This window comes from Manis pentadactyla, chromosome 14 (assembly GCF_030020395.1).
Source record: "Manis pentadactyla isolate mManPen7 chromosome 14, mManPen7.hap1, whole genome shotgun sequence".
Taxonomy (NCBI): domain Eukaryota; kingdom Metazoa; phylum Chordata; class Mammalia; order Pholidota; family Manidae; genus Manis; species Manis pentadactyla.
In genome coordinates, this window is record NC_080032.1 from 42,627,067 (window position 1) to 42,649,453 (window position 22,387).

Below are 22,387 nucleotides of genomic sequence, written 5' to 3' on the forward strand. Positions count from 1 at the left end.
TTTACTAATGACATTTGTATAAGCATTGATAATATCTTATTGTTGTCCTTTTGTTTTTAGGGACCAGGGTGAGAAAAACACCTACATCATCTGGTAAATCCAGCACAAAGAAAGTGAAAAAACGGAATCCTTGGTCAGATGATGAATCCAAGTCAGAAAGTGACTTGGAAGAAACAGAACCTGTGGTTATTCCAAGAGATTCTTTGCTTAGAAGAGCAGCTGGTATTCTTACACATTTTATATTTATTTTATTGTCTATTATAGTTTGACCAAGTTAGTATTACTCACATAGGTTGGCATTGTTAGAACTATCAGTGGTACTTAAGTACTAAACCAGTAGTATTTCAGAAGTTACAATTAATGAAGAAAAAAAATTGCTTTACAGAGTGATGTTTTCTGGCAAAGATGGACATAAAAAAATTTTCTCTTTAAAGTGAATCATGTTTTCTCACTGATTTTTATTACAGAGTTTGGGTTATATTCCCTCCATGGTTTGAAGATGTTTGGCAAAAAATATGCTTAGTTAATACTAAATGGTGATGGTTAGTAGAAGTGCTTAGTGGTTTTGTTTTCTACCCCTTGTATCGGGACAAATTTCCCCCTGCTTAGTGTGATTCCATGTACATTGCATACATTAGGTAATTGTAATGTTAGAATTAGTCTGCAGAATCCCATTTGGTAATGATATATTGCTGTTCAGCATGTAGTTTTATCCTTTCTGAATATTCACTAATTTGAAGTCTTCAAGTAATTAACAACTGATGAGTGCCCTATTTAGAGATTTTTTTCTCCAGTTTTGTTAAGTCCTAATTTACTTAAAATGAATAATACATTATGGTTGCTTTACCTCTGGGAAATACTTTTTAAAATTACATGTGAGGCTTTAAATTCTTTGTTTCTTTAATCACCAAGTTACTGAATTCCTTTTCCTACTGTGCAGAAGTAGTATAATGTAGGTGAATTTTTAATATCAGAAACTTAAATTACATTAAAATTAATTTATTAAATGCTTCAAAATTGTATTTAGGGTTTTTGCATATTTCTGTAATGAGTTGTAGAATTAAATAGAATCCAAATGATTAAAAAATTTTATTCCATAGTATATGCTCAAAATTATAATAAAACTTATTTGCATTATAGCAATGTGCCTTTCCCCATAGTTGGTACCTTGTTACTGTTTTGCTAATACATTGAAGTCTTAACTCTGTTTTTTTCTCACTCACATGAAAAATACTGTCCCTGTTATTTCATAGTAAAATAACCATGGAGAGAAGATGGAAATTTTTATGCAGGAGGTTAAGAGAAAGTTTAATAGTTTCTAAAGACCTGTAAAATTTGTCTTTTGTAATTGCAGAAATGGGAAATCTTGTATTAATAGTCACTTTTACAGTGCCCATATGACTATTTTCCACCCTGTTTTTGAGTAATATTTAAGTGTGACAAGCAACATTATAATAATTCATCTTACCAGTTTATGCTCTCCTAACATGTAGCATTATCCTATCGCCTTCTGGGAGGTATGCATGTAACAAGATACGTATTAACACTATCAAAATAATTGAGGCCAAAGTTGTTGGCTTTTGTTCTTTAAATGCTTGTCTTTTTTTTTTTTTCCTTGTGTATTTTTAGAGATAGCTGGGATATTTTTCAAATGTATTATTCATAATAATATTTCATGAGGATAAAACCTGGATTTGAGTTTAACATTCAGTTTTTATTTTTCTCCTAGCTGAAAGGCCTAAGTACACATTTGATTTCTCAGAAGAAGAGGATGATGATGCTGACGATGATGATGACAATAATGATTTAGAGGAGTTGAAAGTTAAAGCATCTCCTGTAACAAACGATGGGGAAGATGAATATGTTCCTTCAGATGGCCTAGATAAAGATGAATATGCATTTTCACCAAGTAAATCAAAAGCAGCTCCAGAGTAAGTTAATGAAACAGCTATTATTCAGTTCTGTGGTGCCGTTAGTTGTTTAGGCATCTGTCAGACATCTTACAGTGAGCGCTAAGAATTTGTTATCATTGTAGGTAAGGCCCTTCCTCATGAAGGAATAAATCTAGTTAATATTGCAGCTGTTTACATAACCTTTGCTAGAGTTTAGAATATGGGCTGGCAAACTTTTTCCCATAAAGTGCTCAATAGTAAATATTTTAGGCTTTGCAGGCTGTATGGTCTCTGTTGCAACTACTCAGTGTTGCCATTGTAGCAAGAAAGCAGCTGTATGCAGTATGTAAATGAATGACTAAAACTTTATTTACAAAATCAGACAGCAGGCCTGTGGAACATGGTTTCACAACCCCTAGATCAGAGAAAAGTTACTAAATCTTTAGAATTAGGTTTAATTTTCTTCCCTAGCTTTGGCCTTGATTTTTCTTGCCTCTGGTGAGTGTGAACACTAATGTGTAGGCTATGAGGTTTGTGAACTATTTCAGATTTTTTAAGGAAATATTTTACCATCTCTTTTAAAGAAGTATCTTACCACCTGCAGTCTAGAATCAGAAAGAGGATTATTCACTACTCTGATGGAGAGAGAGTCTGATTTTCTCCTTGTATTTTTGCCAATAATTTATTGATGTTAAATTCTGCAACAGTTCTATTAACCATAAAATTTAATTTAGTGATATTCTGAAAAGCTTTAAATGTTCCCTCAGTTTCCCCTCTTATGTTAAACCATTGGTTTTTCTGGTGTTTGTGTGTGTATGCATGTACACTTGTGTATATGAGAGTGAAGAAAAGAATTTGGTTGCCCTGTCTTTAACAAAGAAACAATGAGAGAATAGTGATTATAGTCTTGCAGTACATGTTATATATAAATTATATAAAGGTTAAGACCAGATATTTAAATTATGTGTGGTGTTCAATTTTTCTTTTTAATAGAAAATCTTCACATGACAAAAAAAGTCAGGATTTTGGGAATCTCTTTTCATTTCCTTCATACTCTCAGAAGTCAGAAGATGGTATGCTTATTTAGTTTTTTCATTGGTTACTTATTGTATTATTTCTATAGATTTCTTTATGAGTAGAAAACTTAACCATCTTTTTACATTTTCCTCAGTGCAATAAGTTTGATTCACTTTTCCTGAGATGATTCTCAACTAATTGGTCAACATAGGCCTTACAGAAGCATTGGGATGGATAGGCAGATGCTGACCTGTGTGTATGTGGAGTGTGTGGGGTGGTGTGGGTGTAGTGTTTTAAAGAAAGAAAAAATACAGAAAAGAGTTTTGGAAGACCGATACTTGATTTTCATGGCAATATGAATATATATTCATATTTATACAAGTGACAGTTTTTTTAAAGGCTATGAGGGTAGGGTTACCAATGTGCATATTTGTTTTACTAAACCCTAGAAGCTGAAAGACTAAAACCGTTGAAGCAAATTTAATTAGGGCATATGTTTTTTATCCCCTATATTTTCGTGTGTGGAATTTTTAAGATCAAAACAACCCAGTTCGACTCAGTTGTTTCACTGTTTTGCATTTTTTAAATGTACACAACATATGGACGTATGCATAGATCTGATACATGTTACTATGTAGATATGCATTTTAGGTAGCATGTCAAAACAGTTGTATAAAATTATCACTTACATTCAAGTAGCCATTTTAAGAGGACCTCTGTTGATTTGAAGGAGGGAGGGAGAGAAGGGAGGAATTGCTTAATTTATTTAATCAATTTGAGTGTAAAAGTTAAAAGACGGTAAGCTTTATATGTCTTTTAGATTAGTCTTCACTGATTTAAAATTTAGAAAGATGAAGTTACTACTTTTTTAGATCAATTACTACTGATATTCCTGAGATGGTTAATAGCATTAGATATGTAGAAACTAAAATAATCACAGTGGGAACATTTTATCTCATTTAAAATAATCATCAGTATTTATTTTTTAATTGGCCATTTATATTTTAAAGAATTAGCATTTGGGACTATTAATTTTTATTACTCCATGCATTTCTATAAGAGTGAACATTTTGAAATGTAATGTTGTATTTATTTTCATGTTTGTATATTATAGATTATCTGATCATAAAATAGAAATTTGTAAGATCAATTATCTAAAGGGAAGTCATCAGTAAAAACAAAGCTTAATTATTAAGGAGTCCTTACAGAATCTTTTCACTGAAAAAAAGCTTTGTAATTTTTAGATTCAGCTAAATTTGACAGTAATGAAGAAGATTCTGCCTCTGTTTTTTCACCATCATTTGGGCTGAAACAAACAGATAAAGTTCCAAGTAAAACAGTAGCTGCTAAAAAGGGTATGTATTTATATATTTGATTTTGTTAAGCATTGCATAAACCATATACAGGTAGTTGATGTTTCAGGAAAATTAATATAATTTCAAACAATTTGCACTAGGACTATACTAGAAAATAGTTAGAAAGTATAAATGTGTATAAGGAGAATCCTTGTTGTTTTCTAATCATGTGAGATAATTGTTAAGATGTCTCTCACTGTTGTAATAATAATATAAACCCATGCATTGATATCTAAAGATAGCTTTCTAATAAGGTCTCTTGTAGTTGTTAGGTTGTAATGTAGATTAAAATTTTGTCTTGATAGTAGCCTGATTGTGTTATGTATGTAGGTCATTCTGTAACTCTTCATGTGGAATGGTTGCTCAGTTTAGTTGGGGCGTCTCTTTTTGAGCCGTGTAGCTTCTTTTCCATAGCCTTAGATTGTCCAAGAATCTTAAGTTGATTAGAGTTTGTTCATCAGTCTGTTACTAGCACCAAGGTACATACTGTGGTATTTTTGGAGGAGGTCAGTATTGGTGCTCTGTGCTTAAAAGATAACAGCTACTTAGCAAGCAGTAAATAAACCATATGGATTGTCTCTTCAGGATCTTTAAAATGCGCAACAGACAGTACCATTATAGACACACGTTAGATGTAGCAGAACGACAATAAAAGTGTCCACTTAGTCTGAACGCATAGGACTGTGGTGAGAAAGTGGTTGACGGCAGGAACCTCTCTAGCCAACGCATTGGGGGCCCCTGCCCACATTCCCTTGCCTTCCACTTCAGGGCACATTGACCTAAGTCTTTATTTTTTTGCTTGAGGACTTTCTCTTTGTTGCTGTGCTGGAATATTAACATTTCCCCACACCCAGCCACCCTTTACTTGTGGAAAAGGAAAGCTTGGTCTTTGAGGGGAAAAAAAAAACTTGAGGAAAACTGGTCTCCAAGTATCTTAGTACTCTTTGTCCTCAGATTAGCTAACTCTGGGATATTTTACACTGGCTCTGAGATTCCTCATGGGATTAATCACTGGGAATGATGAAAAGCTTGAGAACTTTCCCATTACTGGCTGTCCTCTCTTCATTGTCTCATTTTTGGACTCTCCTTCCTTCACCTCCCAAATAAATACTGCACTTGAGTCTTTGTCTTGGGATCAGATGGGGTCTCCTTCTGAGGATCTCAAACTGAGATGGGCACTATAATTTCCCTTTTAGCATCTCTTATCTTCATATGAGCTAATATAGCCACCCTGAAAAGTTGGGAGGCATATCACTTACTTGAACATATCAATGTATTTCCTTCATTAAGCTGTTCACCCCTATTTAGCCTAATGAGTTACTGGAGCATTAACTAAAAGGCTGGAATTCTGCAACACCTATTCTGTTTATTGTCTCACCAGGAGTTGACCTAGCCTTTCAGTTGAATAGGTGACGCCTGTGTGGCATGATATCAGGGACCTCAGCAAGGCCTCCACTTCCTCTAGCCTCCTCCAAAAATACAATTCTCACAAAGTTATCATTTCAAGGAGAGGATGTATCATGTCTCTCTGTAAGGTCATCTGTGTTAACTCCAAATTACATAAATTATACAAATTGTGTAGCTCCAGTAATTTTCAGCAAAAAGGCAGTTCATAGTACTCAGATACCTGACTTACTTTTGCCCAGTAGTGTTGAAAGTGGCACCTACTGCAAGCCTGGAAAACTTCCAAATTAAAAAGGTCCCTACAACACCCTGCTATGTCAAGCCTGTTGTCCTGCTAGGAGCTTCCATGTTGCTCCTGGGAATTTAGTCACGAGGGGGAATGTGGTGAGGTCTGTGGGCCATATGAGCATGGGCTCCTCCTGCTGTTCTAATGAGGGCCCTAAGCTGTAGCATCTCAAACTGGGGCTGGGAATACATTTTCTGTAGAATTAGTGTTTTTTTTTTTTTTTTTAACAGAAAAGTCTATGGCTAATGCAATACTCTTTTTTTTTAAATTAGGTTTTATTAATCACACAAAGACTGATTTGTAATTTTCACATAGACTATACATGAAACTGAAAAACAAGATCTATTTTAAAAACAAAGTTCATCAAAACAAAGACCTTTAAGTCTATTGTCTACTTATCTAGAATTTTCATATTTCTTTCCTCATAAAATTGCCAGGTCTGGATTTCACCTTTTGAAAGGAAGTGCATTGGTTTCTATTCATGGAATTTGAAGGTTCCATAAAAATGTCTTCTTTCTCTACAACATTTTAAGTTAGAATTTAATATGTGGTTATACTTGCGTTACAATTAATATGTCAACTTTTTTGTCATGACTACACTATAGTTTTACTATTGCTTTATTTTATTTTATTATTTTTTTATTTTTGCTATCATTAATCTACAGTTACATGAAGAACACTATGTTTACCAGGCTCCCCCCCCCACCAAGTTCCCCCGACACACCCCGCTACAGTCACTGTCCATCAGCGTAGCAAGCTGCTGTATAATCACCACCTGTCTTCTCTGTGTTGCCCAGCTCTCCCCGTACCCTCCCACAACACTATACATGCTAATCATAATGCCCCCTTTCTTTTTCTCCACCCTTATCCCTCCCTTCCCACCCATCCTCCCCAGTCCCTTTCCCTTTGGTAACTGTTAGTCCATTCTTGAGTTCTGTGATTGTGCTGCTGTTTTGTTCCTTTAGTTTTTCTTTGTTCTTATACTCCACATGAGTGAAATTATTTGGTACTTGTCTTTCTCTGCCTGGCTTATTTCACTGAGCATAATACCCTCTAGCTCCATCCATGTTGTTGCAAATGGTAGGATTTGTTTTCTTCTTATGGCTGAATAATATTCCATTGTGCATATGTACCACATCTTCTTTACCCATTCATCTACCGATGGACACTTAGGTTGCTTCCATTTCTTGGCTATTGTAAATAGTGCTGCGATAAACATAGGGGTGCATCTGTCTTTTTCAAACTGGGCTGCTGCATTCTTAGGGTAAATTCCTAGAAGTGGAATTCCTGGGTCAAATGGTATTTCTATTTTGAGCATTTTGAGGAACCTCCATATTTCCACAATTGTTGAATTAATTTACATTCCCACCAGCAGTGTAGGAGGGTTCCCCTTTCTCCACAACCTCGCTAACATTTGTTGTTGTTTGTCTTTTGGATGGCAGCCATCCTTACTGGTGTTAGGTGATACCTCATTGTGGTTTTAATTTGCATTTCTGTGATAATTAGCGATGTGGAGCATCTTTTCATGTGTCTGTTGGCCATCTGAATTTCTTCTTTAGAGAACTGTCTATTCAGCTCCTCTGCCCATTTTTTAACTGGATTATTTGCTTTTTGTTTGTTGAGGTGTCTGTGTGAGTTCTTTATATATTTTGGATGTCAACCCTTTATCGGATCTGTCATTTATGAATATATTCTCCCATACTGTAGGATACCTTTTTGTTCTATTGATGGTGTCCTTTGCTTAACAGAAGCTTTTTAGCTTGGTATAGTCCACTTGCTCATTTTTGCTTTTGTTTCCCTTGCCCAGGGAGATATGTTCAAGAAGAGGTCACTCATGTTTATGTCTAAGAGATTTTTGCCTGTGTTTTTTTCTAAGAGTTTTATGGTTTTATGACTTACGTTCAAGTCTTTGATTCATTTCGAATTGACTTTTGTGTGTGGGGTCCAGTGATCCAGTTTCATTCCCTTACATGTAGCTGTCCAGTTTTGCCAGCACCATCTGTTGAAGAGACTGTCATTTCCCCATTGTATGTCCATGGCTCCTTTATCGAATATTAATTGACTATATATGTTTGGGTTAATGTCTGGAATCTCTATTCTCTTCCACTGGTCTGTGGGTCTGTTCTTGTGCCAGTACCAAATTGTCTTGATTACTGTGGCTTTGTAGTAGAGCTTGAAGTTGGGGAGCGAGATCTGCCCCACTTTATTCTTCCTTTTCAGGATTGCTTTGGCTATTCGGGGTCTTTGGCGGTTCCATATGAATTTTTGAACTATTTGTTCCAGTTCATTGAAGAATGCTGTCAGTAATTTGATAGGGATTGCATTGAATCTGTATATTTTTTTGGGCAGGATGGCCATTTTCACGATATTAATTCTTCCTAGCTAGGAGCATGGGATGTGTTTCAATTTATTGGTGTCTTCTTTAATTTCTCTTAAGAGTGTCTTATAGTTTTCAGGGTATAGGTCTTTCACTTCCTTGGTTAGGTTTATTCCTAGGTATTTTATTCTTTTTGATGTACTATTGCTTTTTAAAAGTTACTGCTTTATTCATTTTAATGACTTGTTTAAAATACCTCACTTGAATTTTCAGAAGGCATATTATGCATAATTAAATAAAAAGCATTTTGTCACCCATGAGAAATTATTTGCCTTTATACTGGTGCCACGTGGAGAGAAACCACTTTATTATTTAAAGCTACTCAATTTCATATCAGCAGTAAGAAATTCCATTGTTACAGCACTCACTTCAGCTTGTTTTGTTGATAAGTATATTACATTGATCTATAAAATGGAAATTTGCTTAATAGGAAAACCATCTTCAGATACAGTCCCTAAGCCCAGGAGAGCTCCTAAACAGAAGAAAGTAGAGACTATAAACTCTGACTCGGATTCAGAATTTGGCATTCCAAAGAAGACTCCAACACCGAAAGGTGAGGATTATCTCTGCAGAACCTTCTAACATATGCCATGTTGGAAATATTTAGTCTCTTCTGCTCATTAAACTTAGAGCGACTGGGTACCTGTATTACTGCAGATTGCTTTACTCCTCAGTAAGCAGTGTGACTGATTAGAACCTAAAGGGCACAAAGCAATTTAGTCCAGTCGCTTTAGCAAATCAAGGAATCAAAATCAAGGAGGGTAAAGAAGCAACTTGCATGAGAGTAGGTCAGAGGCCCCCTGCAGCCGACTCAGTAAAAGGAAGGTGAGGGCTCCTCAGGTGTGACACTCATTTGGACTAGGCCTCTTTTTACCCAGAGCACTTTGCTTATTCAGGAAATGAAGTACCTGTACATGGTGCCCTGCATTGGCACCAGAACTAGCTCTTCTCCTTGGCACCTCCTCTTTGCCTTCAGAATGTAGAAAGTCCCTAAAAATGCTTTTTAAAAAATGTGTAAGGCATGATTTTTCTCGAAAGGGTAGCTGCTCAGCCTTTTATCCAACTGACAGATATTGTCATCAGTGTATTTATTTCTTAAGACGGTGGTTGGGATAAGGACAGACCTACTTTGAAAGGAGAATAGGGGGTGGGAAGGAAACATTGTAGCTGTAGAGGTCAATACCTAGGGTATGCATGGTTTGGAATCTTTGTAAGTCCCAAAGTGGCAGTGGCATTTCATTGATTCATTTGCTCATTAAGATATCATTTATGCTGTCTTTTTTTACTATTAACAATCTAATTGGTCATAGGTCTTAAGGAATTTTTAAAACTTTAGAATTGCAATTTAGTTCCATTTTCACTTTTACGGGCATCATTGTAGGATGGGGAACATCTGGTCATATACCTTTTCCCTTTCTCCTCCAGCAATGAGAGTAAGAAGAGGTAAGGTGGATTAAAAAAAATGTATATAGCGATCTAGGTCTGAAAAAGAATATGGATTTGACAGATTTTTTTCATGATTAGTGCTAGGGGGTTTATTCTAAGATTGTGCTACTTAAAATGGGATATGCAATTGTTTGTTACTAGTGTGTGATTAGTATAATTTAGAGTAAGCACTTAAACATTTATAATTTGTGTCAAAGAATTACTTTTCTAGTAATTTGTTTTATTATATTTTCAAAAGTATTGGTCTGTGACACATTAGAAACTGAAAATGTTTCATCATATACAATTTAAAAAGCACTCTTCTAAGAGATTTTCTTTTCAGGCCCAAGGACCACATGAGCAAACTGAAAATGTTTTATTTACCTTCCAAGTAGTTTAAATCTATTTGTGAAGTATTCTTTAGTTGTGTCAACCCCAGAACTGAAATGATGCTGTCGAATTGTTTCTACATCGATCAGGATCAGGATTGCAGTCCTGATTGTGGCAGGGCAAAGGAGTGAAGTATGTTTTAGCATTTTGTTTTTTTATGTTGCACTTAACCTTGGGAGGAAAAAAAACCCTTTGTATCATTTTAAGGTAAAGGCCGAGGGGCAAAGAAAAGGAAAGCATCTGGCTCTGAAAATGAAGGTGATTATAATCCTGGCAGGAAAACTTCCAAAACAACAAGCAAGGTAAACAGGAGCATTTTTTTAATACGCAGTTTTGCTTAAGATGATCTGTTACTCAGTTCACTAATGAAACAGTTTTAAACCTAGCATCTCTTATCTACAGAGGGCTTGTATATAAAGAATTATATGGATTTTATACTTGGATAATCAGGACTACTTCTTGGATAAAAGTTTGGCATAAATTAGCTTACTTAATTAAGAATATTCTATTTCATCCACTGAAAGGTTATTTCTTTTTAACATGGATTTATTTGACCAGGATTAATTTCATTTTTTTAACCTGAATGATGGCTAATCTTCCTAGTAAGTTTGACTCTTCTCCAGAAGCACACTATCCCTTTTAGGTTAATAACATCAAATCTCCCCCTTTTCTCTCTCTTTTCCTATTAAAACTTAAAAATACAAATGTAGATAATTTTAGCATATTCTGTTTTCCACATTGACGTCTTTCATTGAGTCTTTGCCTCCAGTCCATTGTGGTAACTCTGTATTTATAAACAGAGTGTCTACTGCATACTGTCCTTAAGTCCTGTTTTCCTTTCATGAATTGATAGGTACTTATAGATAACTTGAATTTTTACTAATCTAGGCATTGTACATATTTTTTTGGTGATACATAAGTTCAGAAAGAAAGAATCCCCAGGGTGGCAAATTACACTTTCTATTTTTTCCCTTAATAAAAATAGGTAAGTGGTACACTAAAGTTGGCATTACAATTCTGATTTTAAAAACATCATTATTTGTAATATTTCCCAAATGTAAGTGAAGTATAAAGAATAGTAATTGTTTTGAACACTTTTTAATCTTTTTTCTTAACTTTGGGGTTTTAAATCCATTTTTTAAAAAAATGTCTAGAAACCGAAGAAAACATCTTTTGATCAGGATTCAGATGTGGACATCTTCCCATCAGACTTCACTTCTGAACCACCTTCTCTGCCACGGACCGGTCGGGCTAGGAAAGAAGTAAAATACTTTGCAGAGTCTGATGAAGAAGAAGATGTTGATTTTGCAATGTTTAATTAGTGCCCAAAGAGCACAGAAACATTTTTCAACAGATAAATTGTGTTGTCTTTTTGTCTTTTCTGTCTCAGACTTTTTGTACATCTGGCTTATTTTAATGTGATGATGTAATTGATGGTTTTTTATTATTGTGGTAGGCCTTTTAACATTTTGTTCTTACACATACAGTTTTATGCCCTTTTTTACTCATTGAAACGTCATGAACTGTCTGATTGGCTTGTAGAATTGTTATAGACTGCCGTGCGTTAGCACAGATTTTAATTGTCATGGTTGCAAACTACAGACCTGCTTTTTGAAATGAAATTTAAACATTAAAAATGGAACTGTGTTCTCCGTCTCTTTACTGAAGATGAAAGTGTAGTAAAAGCTCCCATACAACTTTAAAATAAATATATTTTATTCTTTGCCAGGAGACTCCATGGAAAAAGGTAAACAGTATATGAACATAGAAAGCATTATTAAACAATCTCAATGTACAAACAGAGCCAGTGAGAGTACATCACAGACTTGCTAATATATCAAAAAAAATTCCCTAGTGCTTAAATGAGAACTAAGAAACTGACACTTGTATCTTTTAACCACTCTACCACAGCTTTCACTCTGCTTCATAGTGATTGAACAAGGTCAAAGGATGCAATGCTCTGCCGTGCCTTTGGGAGTTAACGTTAGCCCCTGGGCATCAAGAAGGCAGGAAAAAAAACTCCTCTATCAGGCATGGATCAAGAAGGACACTAGAGTTACATGGTATACAGATGGTAGACCAGCCTGCTAATACCCATGAACTTTCCCTAATGGCTTGTGAATAGGTAAACAAAAACTTATTAACACTGAAAAGTGTCTCTGCCTTGGAGGCTATCATTACTGTAAAAAAATGTATCTTTAAAAAAAAATTTTGTAGTTATGTCATTAAAAGTAATAAACCACTTTCAATTTAAAGTGACATCAGCAATTGAACAAATGACATTGGATTAACTGAACTGGCAGTTACACAGATACAGAATCCTTTTCTGCTAGTGCAGTGGACTTGTATACTTTTACTGGGCAACATGAAATAAAAGATGCAATTTAAGAGCATCAAAAAGAGCAAGGACAAGCTTCCATACTAACTAAATCAGAGTGTCTTCAGCCTTAGCTTGTCATACTGTACAGTATAGTCCCATTTCCTTACCTTGATGTCTTGAGTAGTCTGGAAAGCAAGACAGTTATTTTTTGGAACTTTCATAACCTTGGTGTCTCGGCTATTTGGAGTATGCAAGACAAAAGGAAAGCACCAAACATACAGTGTAGAGAGAACAGAGCCACACTTCTGTATGTACAAAGTCTTCAGAAACTTAACTAGGGTAAATCATTTTGACTGGGTCTTTGCCATGCAATCTTGAGCGTTCAAAGGAAAATAGAAGCTTTTAACTAGTTTCTGGTTGCACGAAATGGCTGATTTTTAGAATTTAAAAGTTTGTGTTTCTGGGTAAGTTAGTGAGGAGTATATATGGATACATATGAAAACTTCTTGGTCCTTGAATTTTAATATATTTTCAGTCCAAAAACTAAGCAGCAGTAAAAATGTTTTTTCTTGCATTTGAAATCCCGGAACTGAAGGTCCTGGGGAATGTTTGAAGTAACTGGAAAGTGTCTTATTGCACCAGCGGTGACTGACTGACGCCGCTGTTTTCTACTGAGCTGGGTGAGATGCTGGGACTGTGCTCTGTTGGGTTCCCACTTGAACTTGGGGTCAAAGGTTCATGTCCTTCAGAATTCTCCAGCATTTCCTGGATGAGAGGTGGCATTGATCCAGGAATTTCCATTTTCAAGGTAATGACACGTTCTGCACCTTTTAAAAAGAAAGAATAGAAATCTGGTAGAGATAAGGAGTTAACCTGAATAGGGATCAACCTTCATGTACTTCAACAAGGGTGGAGACTGTGCTACCTTCATCTCCCAGAGGCTTTCCTAATTTTACAACATGAAGATATGATTTACCTGTGGAAAAGCTGTGGAGATGTGGTAACATGTTTAAATTCCATGCCTCAGTTTCAGGTGAAATACCAGTATATATTAACAATTTACAGAAGTTCCCAATAAAAGACCAGAAAGAATGTATCTTGAAAAGGAGGCATTTGAAAGTATACCAGCTACCCACAAATGGAGGAGGTGACATGAGTAATTGATGTGTGGTGATTATCAACTCAGCACTACACTGTGCAAAATGGTAGCCACTAGCTGCATGTGGCTAAATTTAAATTAGCTAAATACAGTTTGTTAAAAACAATTTGTGCCTCAATTGCATTAGCCACATTTCAGGTGGTAGAGAACAATGTGTGACTAGTGGCTACTTGTACAGAACAATGCAGATGATAGAGTATTTCCATAATCACAGTAAACCCTATTAGCACCAGTCTAGCTGGATATACATAATGTCACAGTATTAAAAGCCTCATTGTTTTAAAATTAAAACTATCATAACTGCAGTAGCCAACCACAAAATCTGCCTCTACTCAACACCATATGAGGGATGAGCTTGGAATGTCTCACTGAAGAAACCTCTTAGGAGCCCCCAAACGGAGGCTCTTTGTCATGCAAGTTTACTGTGCTCCCAAACACTCTGAATTGTAGAGTTTGGCTAACAAAAGTCTCCGGGGACAGAGCTCGCTGATGGGGACAGAATGACAACAGCACATTGGGCACCAGGGTGGCTGCTGAGTTTCCACTACATGGAAACCCTGCTCTTAACAACTGATACGGTTCTAGGCCCTGGTGTAATTGCTCAACTTGCCACATAAACTGAAAATCACTAGGCAAAGAATATTTATACCTCAGGAAGGCAAGTATTCCTTTGCTTAGAAGTGTGCAGAAGTAAATCTGCCTATACACAAGAGAGCAATGGGTACACTGAGCGAAACTTAACCAATAACAATTACCCTAAGGACTATCCATTTTTCTTGAGGTTTGGATGTTCAGGAAAAATGAGTCATGTTTACATAAACCAGAGCATGTGCAGAAAGCTGGAATGAAATATATAAAACTACAAAATTAAAACGCCTGCCATATGGTACAGTCTCTTGAACAGTTTCATCACTTTGTCATCAGAATTTTAAAGCTCTTAGAATCTATTAAGATCAAGTAGGGTAATTAAGGGGGTGGGCACTCTAATTACTTATAATTCTAATGAGAAATGAATTCCACAACAATGAAAAAGGCAGCTATTATCAAACATCCTGAATAAAACACAGGGTTTAAAAAGCTGATCAGGACCCCAAGTCCACTTAGAATACTGTGCAGACTAAAGACACATATACCTTTAGCACTGATGCTGCGGAGATCTGTGATCTTCATTAAGATCTTTGGGAACATGTGAGGCTTGCTGGGTCTTCTCTTTCTGATATAAATTTTTAGTGCTTCCAGCAAAGGTTCCTGTAGCTTATCTACTTTTGTTGGTTCCTCAAGGTCCTGGCGGTCTAGATACCAGGAATAAATTATTAAACAATTAGTATCAGGACAAAGTTAAAATACTTTCCAGGCTACAGGGTTTCCGTTCTTCCTTGTACCCTTGTTCCTACTATGTTAGGACTTTATTAATCTGGTTGAAGATAGAGGGAACTGCTTTCAGCAGTGATACTTGAAAAGGCTTTTGCTCCCTGTCGGTCAAAAGCACAATTTAATGTTCGTTTTGTCCCAGGGAGAGAATTACTTCTTATGACCAGGAGATGTCACTACTAAACTGAACTAAAACAAGCCCGGAGCAGGACGGTTAGCAAGCTAAATAGGCCCCTTAATTAAAGCCACTACTTTTTAGTCACTTATGATTCAGCCTCCTGTGGGCCAAGAGGGGTCACTGCAAAGAAGAAAGCCATATTTTATCCCAGTCCTACAAGTGCTGGTGGCGGGGCCAACCCTATGCCTTGTATTCAACAGCCACTAAATGAGCAAAGAGCACCCCCAAGTCCCATGGATCATCATTAAAATGTCCCTGGGCAATATATTTTACAATGGTCTGATCCTACCTTTAAAAAAAATAACTGGCAATTGGAGAAACAGCATTTTCATATTTCAGAGAAGGATCCCAAATACCTTTACTGAACTGACAACAATAGAGGAAAATACAGCAAACCCCAACTGCACACGCCTGGCCTTGTGCACAGGTTTTTCCAGGCAAAGCAACTCCAAGATGGACCTGACGGATTTCCCATATACATTTATAAGTTGTTCTTCATGGAATCTTGTGAGGGTTTTCTAGGTAGTTGGTACCTCCACAGATTAAGCAGATGGCACTGAGAAGGCCTGTTTCTGTGTCATCCATTTCCAAAGGCAGGAGCTGGTTGGCAAAGGTGAACACAAGGTCAGTCAGAGGACCAAATCCAGCATTGTGCATCTGAGTTCGATTTAGGGTAAGGCCATCTGAGAAAGTCATGGTGTCTTGTTCTGGAGTATACCTGGTGCAAATTCTAAGAATCTGAAAGAAGAAAAAAATATTTGATCAGCCTGTCCTGGCAGCACCCATCAGATGCCAGCAGGAAATAATTCAAAGATTTCCATGGAGCTCTTGCATTTCACGGGGCACTCTATCCCCCTGTTGGGGACTGAATGTCTTCTACAGCTCTTTCATTAAAAAACTATAGAAGTCAAAACATGGGCTAGTTATTTGGGAATAATGTATTAGACACAAGAAATTTTGAGAAATAACCTGTGCTACATGTATCCATTTGACTCAAACATTGAGTATTTACTTATGCTCCAGGCACTGGTGCTGAGGGTAAAAGATGAATAAGAATCTACCTTTTCTAAGACCTTACATTTCACAAAAGGTTTTTTTTTTTAAAAGGCACCATCTACCATTTATTAAATGCTTAGTGTATGGCAAGTGTTAGACATGTCCTACATTCAATCTTTGAAACAACTAGGTAAAGTGAATATTATTTTACAGATGAGAGACTGAAGGCTCAGAAAGGTTAAGCCACATGCCTGCCCAGTGTCACACAGTTAACATGTGGCTGAATCTGATATACAGGAGCAGGAGTGGAGAAGCAAAGTGCTAGAGCATTCGGAAGGGTGACATCAGGGCAAATGCATGGAGAAGAGGCAACAGTTCAACCAAGCCCAGAAGAAGGGGTGGGGTTCGGTATTAGCAAGGGGCTGAGGCATGCTGCACAGTCTTCCAACCCCACAGAATTGCCTGCTCATGGCACTGTGTCCCTGGGCCTCGCACAGGGCATGGAATCTCCCCAAACCCCTAGCCTCTGTACACGGTCAGCCCTGTGTTGTGTTCCATGGCCCCATCCACCCTAACTGCTGGTAAGGAGCTCCGTGCATCCCACACACTGGCCCACCTCATTTCTGCACCAACAACCATGAGCTGTCTCTGCCAGCCAGAGAGGTTTCTCCCTCTGAAAAAGCCTTAGAGCTGCTTGAAGCATATACGTTTATGTTGTCTGGACAAACGTTAGTAAACCAGCAGGCTGAGGGAACTGAGAGCTTTTCCAGATGCAGGTGCTCAGTTTGGGTGTGGCCCCCATCAACATCCGCCTCACATCAACCTAGAGGACAGGAGGTCAGCAGGGCCCTGTGCAGAGGGGAGCGGCCCTCTGAGAAAGCCTCCAGCTTCCACCTAGGAGGGCACCCCTCTGGACAGCACCCCCTCTGCCCCCCGTGTTCCCATCAGGCCTCACAGAACAAGGACTCACAGCACATCTTCCTCTTGTCAGGCTGGGCATTTGGGGCAAGGACCCTTCCCATGGGGAAGTCAGACCCATCTGACAGGCCGTGTGATGGCAAGAGCCCCCGATCCCGGGGCCACAGCAGCCAGGGGGCAGGGCCGTCATGAGGGGAAGACCGCATGCTCCTCTGTTGGTGCTCTGTGTCCCTGAACCTCCACGAGACAGTAGGCTTGGAGCCAGCCCTCGTCCTACATGCAGGGCTCCAGTGTGGACACGGACGAAAGGATCGGAAGCCCTTGCAGAGTGAGGGCCTGGGACCTACGCTGATAAAAAACAGTCTGCCTCCAATGTCTTCCTGAGAAGAAGAGGACATCCGAGAGGGGACGGATGAATGATGAGCATTCCTCACCTCACCATACGTAACAGCTCATGTTCGCCTTGTCACTGACCACATGCCCGGTATGGTGCTGCTTTTAATATTACTTAATTTTCCTATCAACCCATGAATTAGGTACTATGGTTCCTCCGCTTTACAGATGGGGAAACAAACCAAATAGTGTGTCCTAGGTCCAGTAAGTACCAGGAGGCCTGATTTACTTCCGACTGTCTGTCTCCAGGACCTGGCTCTTCACCTCTCCCTCACAGCTGCCTCGTCCCAGCACTAAGGCGGATGGCAGCCTCACTGATCTGGGCTGGGTGCCTTTGTGCAGTGCACAGCCTGAGCAGCTAATCGCGGTATGTAGGAGTGCACTGCCTGAGGTCTGGAAATGGAAGATTCTACAAACTTCACCATATATGGAAGGGGCATGGTCTCAATCAAGACACATGCTCAACCTTCTTAATGTCCCTACTGTGGGATCAAGTGGCACAGCGAACAGGAAAGCACTTGATCATGAATGTGAGTGGTTATCAAAACAGCACAAAGATTCCTCTTCACTAGAGAGGGAGCTGCTTCACCTCTCAGATAGATCTGCCCGGGGATGTCGCTGAGCCAGCCCCGCTATCTCCTCTGGGTTCTTGGTGGGTAGACCTGCTGCACTTGACATTGGTAACCGACGGGCTATGAAGCCATTCCCAATGTCAGAGCAGCGAAGGACCCCAGCGGTCATTGGGTATAAGCCGTAGTTCCCCTGAGAGCCTGGGAGGCGACCAGGGTCATGGGAGTAACGTGTCAGGGCAGAACACCGGGCTCCTAACCCCCAAGCCCAGAACCCGGGGAAATACTGTCTGCACAGGCAGGCATCACTGACAGGCAGAGGCAGAATTCCAGTATTCGCGGGCTGGAAATCTCCAGAATAGGTACTAAATAAGTCTCTGCAGCTTTAGCACGATGCCAAGGAGTGAACGCGTGCGATCTGTCCCTGCAGGGATGAAAGAAACTGGGATTTGCTGGAAAGGAACAGAAAACTAGGATTCAGGCATTTACAAGCTGTCAATGGCTCACTTAGCAACCCAAGTCCAAACTGTAGCACACAAACGTCTCTTCTGAACTATTCTAAAGGGTGCTCCTCCCCAGAAGGTGGGAAACATGGATCCTGATGAAGCGTTTGAACTATGCTCTGTTGCCTCTCTCCCTAGAAAGATCAAAATCCAGTATAAAAGGGCCATGCAGAGAGGATGGTGTGCGGCCTGCAGGGGAGCAGTGCTCTATGGCCTCTCTCAGCAGGGAGCCTCCGCCCCTACCTCCAAGCCGCCCAGGCCCCCGGGGCAGCGGGCACCCTCCTCTCCGCTGCCGAGGGCCAGGCCTGCCTCTGGAGAGAAGTCGAGGACTTCCATTTGGTCACATTAAAGTCAAATGCCAGTGGCACCCACCAAGTGCTTCTCCAGGATTAAAATGCCCTTTGTTTGAAAAGAGGGTATTTTCTCTGCAAAGAGGAGAATGCAAGCCCCACAGGATGGGTAAAAATAGACCAGGCAAGGCTGACTCACCCAAGGAAAGCCTGTTGAATAACACAGATCTCCTTGGATGGACAAAGATGGTCCTCTTCAGAGTGAGAAGGACCCCCTCTCCCTGCCTTCAGCAGGGACATGAGCATCTGTCCCCTCACTGCCCCCTGGGTGCCCCTGGGAGCCGACTGGCTGAGGCCAGGGGCCTGGGAGGGGTTGAGCACTGAGATCCCAGGGGCAGAGCTGGGGACTCGTCTGCTTTCCCCCTTTCCCCTGTGACACCTCCCATCCCAGCCACCACCGCCTCTCCCAGCTAAAGGCCTCGAAACCCGCCCCTTCTTTCCAGTCCTGCTCCTGCAGCCAGGGCACACTGCTTAAAATGCTCATCACAGAAGCCCTCTCCCTTGCTAAAATCCTCCAGTGGTTGCCAGTCATTTTAAATCCATAAAATCCAATCTTCCTCCTGTGGCCACCATGGGCTCCAGCTCTCTCACCACTGTGCCTCCTTCCCTTGCTCATTAACTTCTGGCCACAGTGGTCTTCTTTCTGAATCTCCAGCAACTCACTGTCACAGCAAAGCTTTTGCACATGCTGTTCCCTCTGTCTTTGATGCTGTTCACCTTACTTCATGCGACTGACTCTCCCTCCTCAGAGCTCAGCTAAATGGCACCTCCTCAGAAGCACAGTGAACACACTTCCTGAAGCTCATTACTGTCTATTACATCACTTCTGTTGAAACACGAAATAAAAATGTTTTAAACTGGAGGTATGGCATGTTAATGCTAATACACTGAAATGTGTCCACAGATTATTTGCTGCTTCTCCCTTTAAGGAGTGAAGCTCCGTTCTCCTGCCCTTGACTGAGAGAAGGACCTTGTGACTTGACTCAAAGGACAGAACAGAGTGGAGGTGATGGGTGTGACTTTGCACAGCAGGTCATACAAGGCATCCTGGCCTCCTAGTTTGCTCTCTGAAATCTCATTTTGTGGGCAGCTGGCTGACGTGGCATGAGGACACTCCAGCTGCGCCATGGAGAGGTCCATGAGGCCAGGATCTGAGCCCTCCATCAACACGTGGCATCACCTGCCAGGCAAATGTGAGCAGCCACCTTGGAAGCCAGCCCTCCATCCCCCGTCACCAGCTGCTGCAGCCCCGGCCAACCTCCTGACTGCAGCCTCGGGAGCGGGGCTGAGCCAGAAGCACCCAGCTCAGTCGGGCCCTGACCCGCAGGCTCTGTGTGAGGGAATACCACTTGTTTTAAGCTGCCTGATTTTGTGGCACTTGTTAGGCAGCAATAGATAATAAAACACACCAGCCTTGAGCTGTACGCACACACCTGAAGTGCATACCAGAGTACAGTTTTCTAAGTACATGCCTATGTAATCACCCCCAAATCAAGATATGAATAGTTTTCACAACTACAACCTCCTCTGCAAAGTAGCCATTATTTTGCCTTTTATTTCTGTGGATTAGGTTTGCCTGTTCTTGAACGTTAGATTAATGGAATCACAGTATTGTTCCTCTGTGTCCTGCTGTTACTCCCTCCATGTCACGGCTGAGAGGCCCCGTGGAAGCGCAGGGAGCAGTGGCTCTTTTTCATCGCTGAGTCGTAGTCTGAGGTACGAGCCATGGCCTGAATTATTTTCTCATTCTTACAGTCCTGTCACTCTGAGCTTGCTGACCATCCCCCCACGATAAGATGAGCTCCAACAAGAATTTTATCTTTGTCTCGTTTCCTGCTGTATCTTTAGCATCAAGGGCAGTGGCGTCTACACAGCAGGTGGCTAAGGGGTTTATGTTCAATGATTAATGAACTGGGTTCCCTCATCAGAATTCCTTTTACACCATAACCTCCTGAGCAGGCATCCAGGGATTTCTAAGTTTTTAGGCAAAGGAGAAAGCTCAAATTGCTCACCCATCTCGGTCTCTGCACTAATTGCATTTGGCAACCTGTGGGCAGATCCTGATCTGAGCTGACTGTTTATCCTCCCGTGCTTGTGGGAACGTGGAAATAGTGACAGGAACAGTAACCCACACAGAGCTCTGCATGGCTGTTGTCCCTGGTGGGCCTGGTGGGCCACAGTCCCACTGCGATGAGCTCATGGGAACAGTGGCTCCCCCAGTGGGACCTGCCACCAGCTTGCCTTTCCTGAGGAGGAGATGGTCGTGCCAGGAGCAGGCTGCTCTTTTCTGTGTTACTGCTTCCACAGCCCAGCTCTCCAGGACCTGTGCATATAAAGGGCTAAGACAAACATGTGGAATTCAACTTAATAATGTATTTTATTTGCCCTGATAGATCCCAAACACTTTTATTTCAACATGTAGTCAATATATTCATTCAGGAGATATTTTACATTTCCCAGGACTAAGTCTTTGAAATGAGCGGTTATTTCAAATAACTGCACTTCAGCCCAGCCACCCTTCAGGGGCCTCAGCAGGCCCAGGTGGCCTGTGGCTGCCCTACTGGACCGCACAGCTCCAGACAGTGCGTGTGTGCATGTGTGCGTGTGCATATTGCAGCTCAGGGCACACAGCTCACAAGGTCCATTGCGGGTGACTCAATATTGACACTGATGAAGATGGTGATGATGATGATGGCTCATTTAAAGGAGCACGTACTACATGCCCAATTAATTATCCCAACAGCCTTATTAGGGGGCATGCCTGTTGCACCCATTTCACTGAAGAGAGAACTGTGGCTTGGAGAAGTCACATAGCTTCCCTAAGCCCATAGGGCTGCTAAGTGGCAGAGCTGGGAGTTGAACCGAAGGAGTCTGGCTGGAGAGCCCACTCTTAGCTGCTGCACTGCCTGCCTCTCGGTGACATCCAGTGACTGCTGGGGTAACTGCCCCACACCCCAGGTGACAAAGCTGAGGCTCAGAGAGACACAGGCCCTTCTCATCATGGCGCAGATGGCCAGGGGCCATGGCAGGCCTGAGCTCAGGCTGTGGGCTCCGAGTCTGGAGCCTGCTCCTCTCCAGGGTGGAGTCTCATCTCTACCATGCCCCTGGGGAGACAGGAAGGGTGGGCTTGCACGGAATGGCCCTCTGTGGCTGTGCACCCACATAGTCCCTGGGAGCCCAGGAGCCACAGATCACGCGGTGAAGCCCCACAGGGCAGGTCACTTCTGCGTCACTGGAAGGTGTAGCTGTGCCTGGTGTGGGGACGTACCCCTGGGGCAGTGAGGGCCATTGGGGCAGGACCTAGGGAAGCCGTGTGTCCTGCAGGAAGGACCTCACACCTGGAAGCTGCACAGATACAGCCCTCAGAAGGTGGTCCAGGTTCTAGAATTCCAACAGATCTTTAATTCACTCATTCGCTCCTTCACAAACACTCACTGGGGCTTCTCTGCGCCTGTAGCGCTGCCTCAGGGACCAGCCCCAACAT

The 22,387-nt window shown here is 40.8% G+C and overlaps 2 protein-coding genes across 10 annotated transcripts in view; one reads left to right on the plus strand and one right to left on the minus strand.

Annotated features, from left to right (window-relative positions):
• TOP2B (DNA topoisomerase II beta) overlaps nt 1-11,793 on the plus strand; it is a 66,205-nt gene extending 54,412 nt beyond the window's left edge. For all 3 annotated transcript variants that reach the window (XM_036886164.2, XM_036886165.2, XM_057491947.1), the window contains 7 exons: nt 61-222; nt 1,730-1,931; nt 2,886-2,965; nt 4,154-4,264; nt 8,762-8,884; nt 10,354-10,448; nt 11,301-11,793. In XM_036886164.2, coding sequence (XP_036742059.1) covers nt 61-222; nt 1,730-1,931; nt 2,886-2,965; nt 4,154-4,264; nt 8,762-8,884; nt 10,354-10,448; nt 11,301-11,468 — 941 coding nt within the window. In that variant the 3' untranslated portion in view covers nt 11,469-11,793. The remainder of the gene's footprint in view (nt 1-60; nt 223-1,729; nt 1,932-2,885; nt 2,966-4,153; nt 4,265-8,761; nt 8,885-10,353; nt 10,449-11,300) is intronic.
• Nucleotides 11,794-11,838: 45 nt separating this feature from the next.
• Nucleotides 11,839-22,387, minus strand: part of RARB (retinoic acid receptor beta) — a 708,617-nt gene continuing 698,068 nt past the window's right edge. For all 7 annotated transcript variants that reach the window (XM_036886166.2, XM_036886169.2, XM_036886171.2 and 4 more), the window contains 3 exons: nt 15,708-15,912; nt 14,759-14,917; nt 11,839-13,293 (listed from right to left, as the gene is read on the minus strand). In XM_036886166.2, the coding sequence (XP_036742061.1) occupies nt 13,097-13,293; nt 14,759-14,917; nt 15,708-15,912 (561 nt within the window). In that variant the 3' untranslated portion in view covers nt 11,839-13,096. The remainder of the gene's footprint in view (nt 13,294-14,758; nt 14,918-15,707; nt 15,913-22,387) is intronic.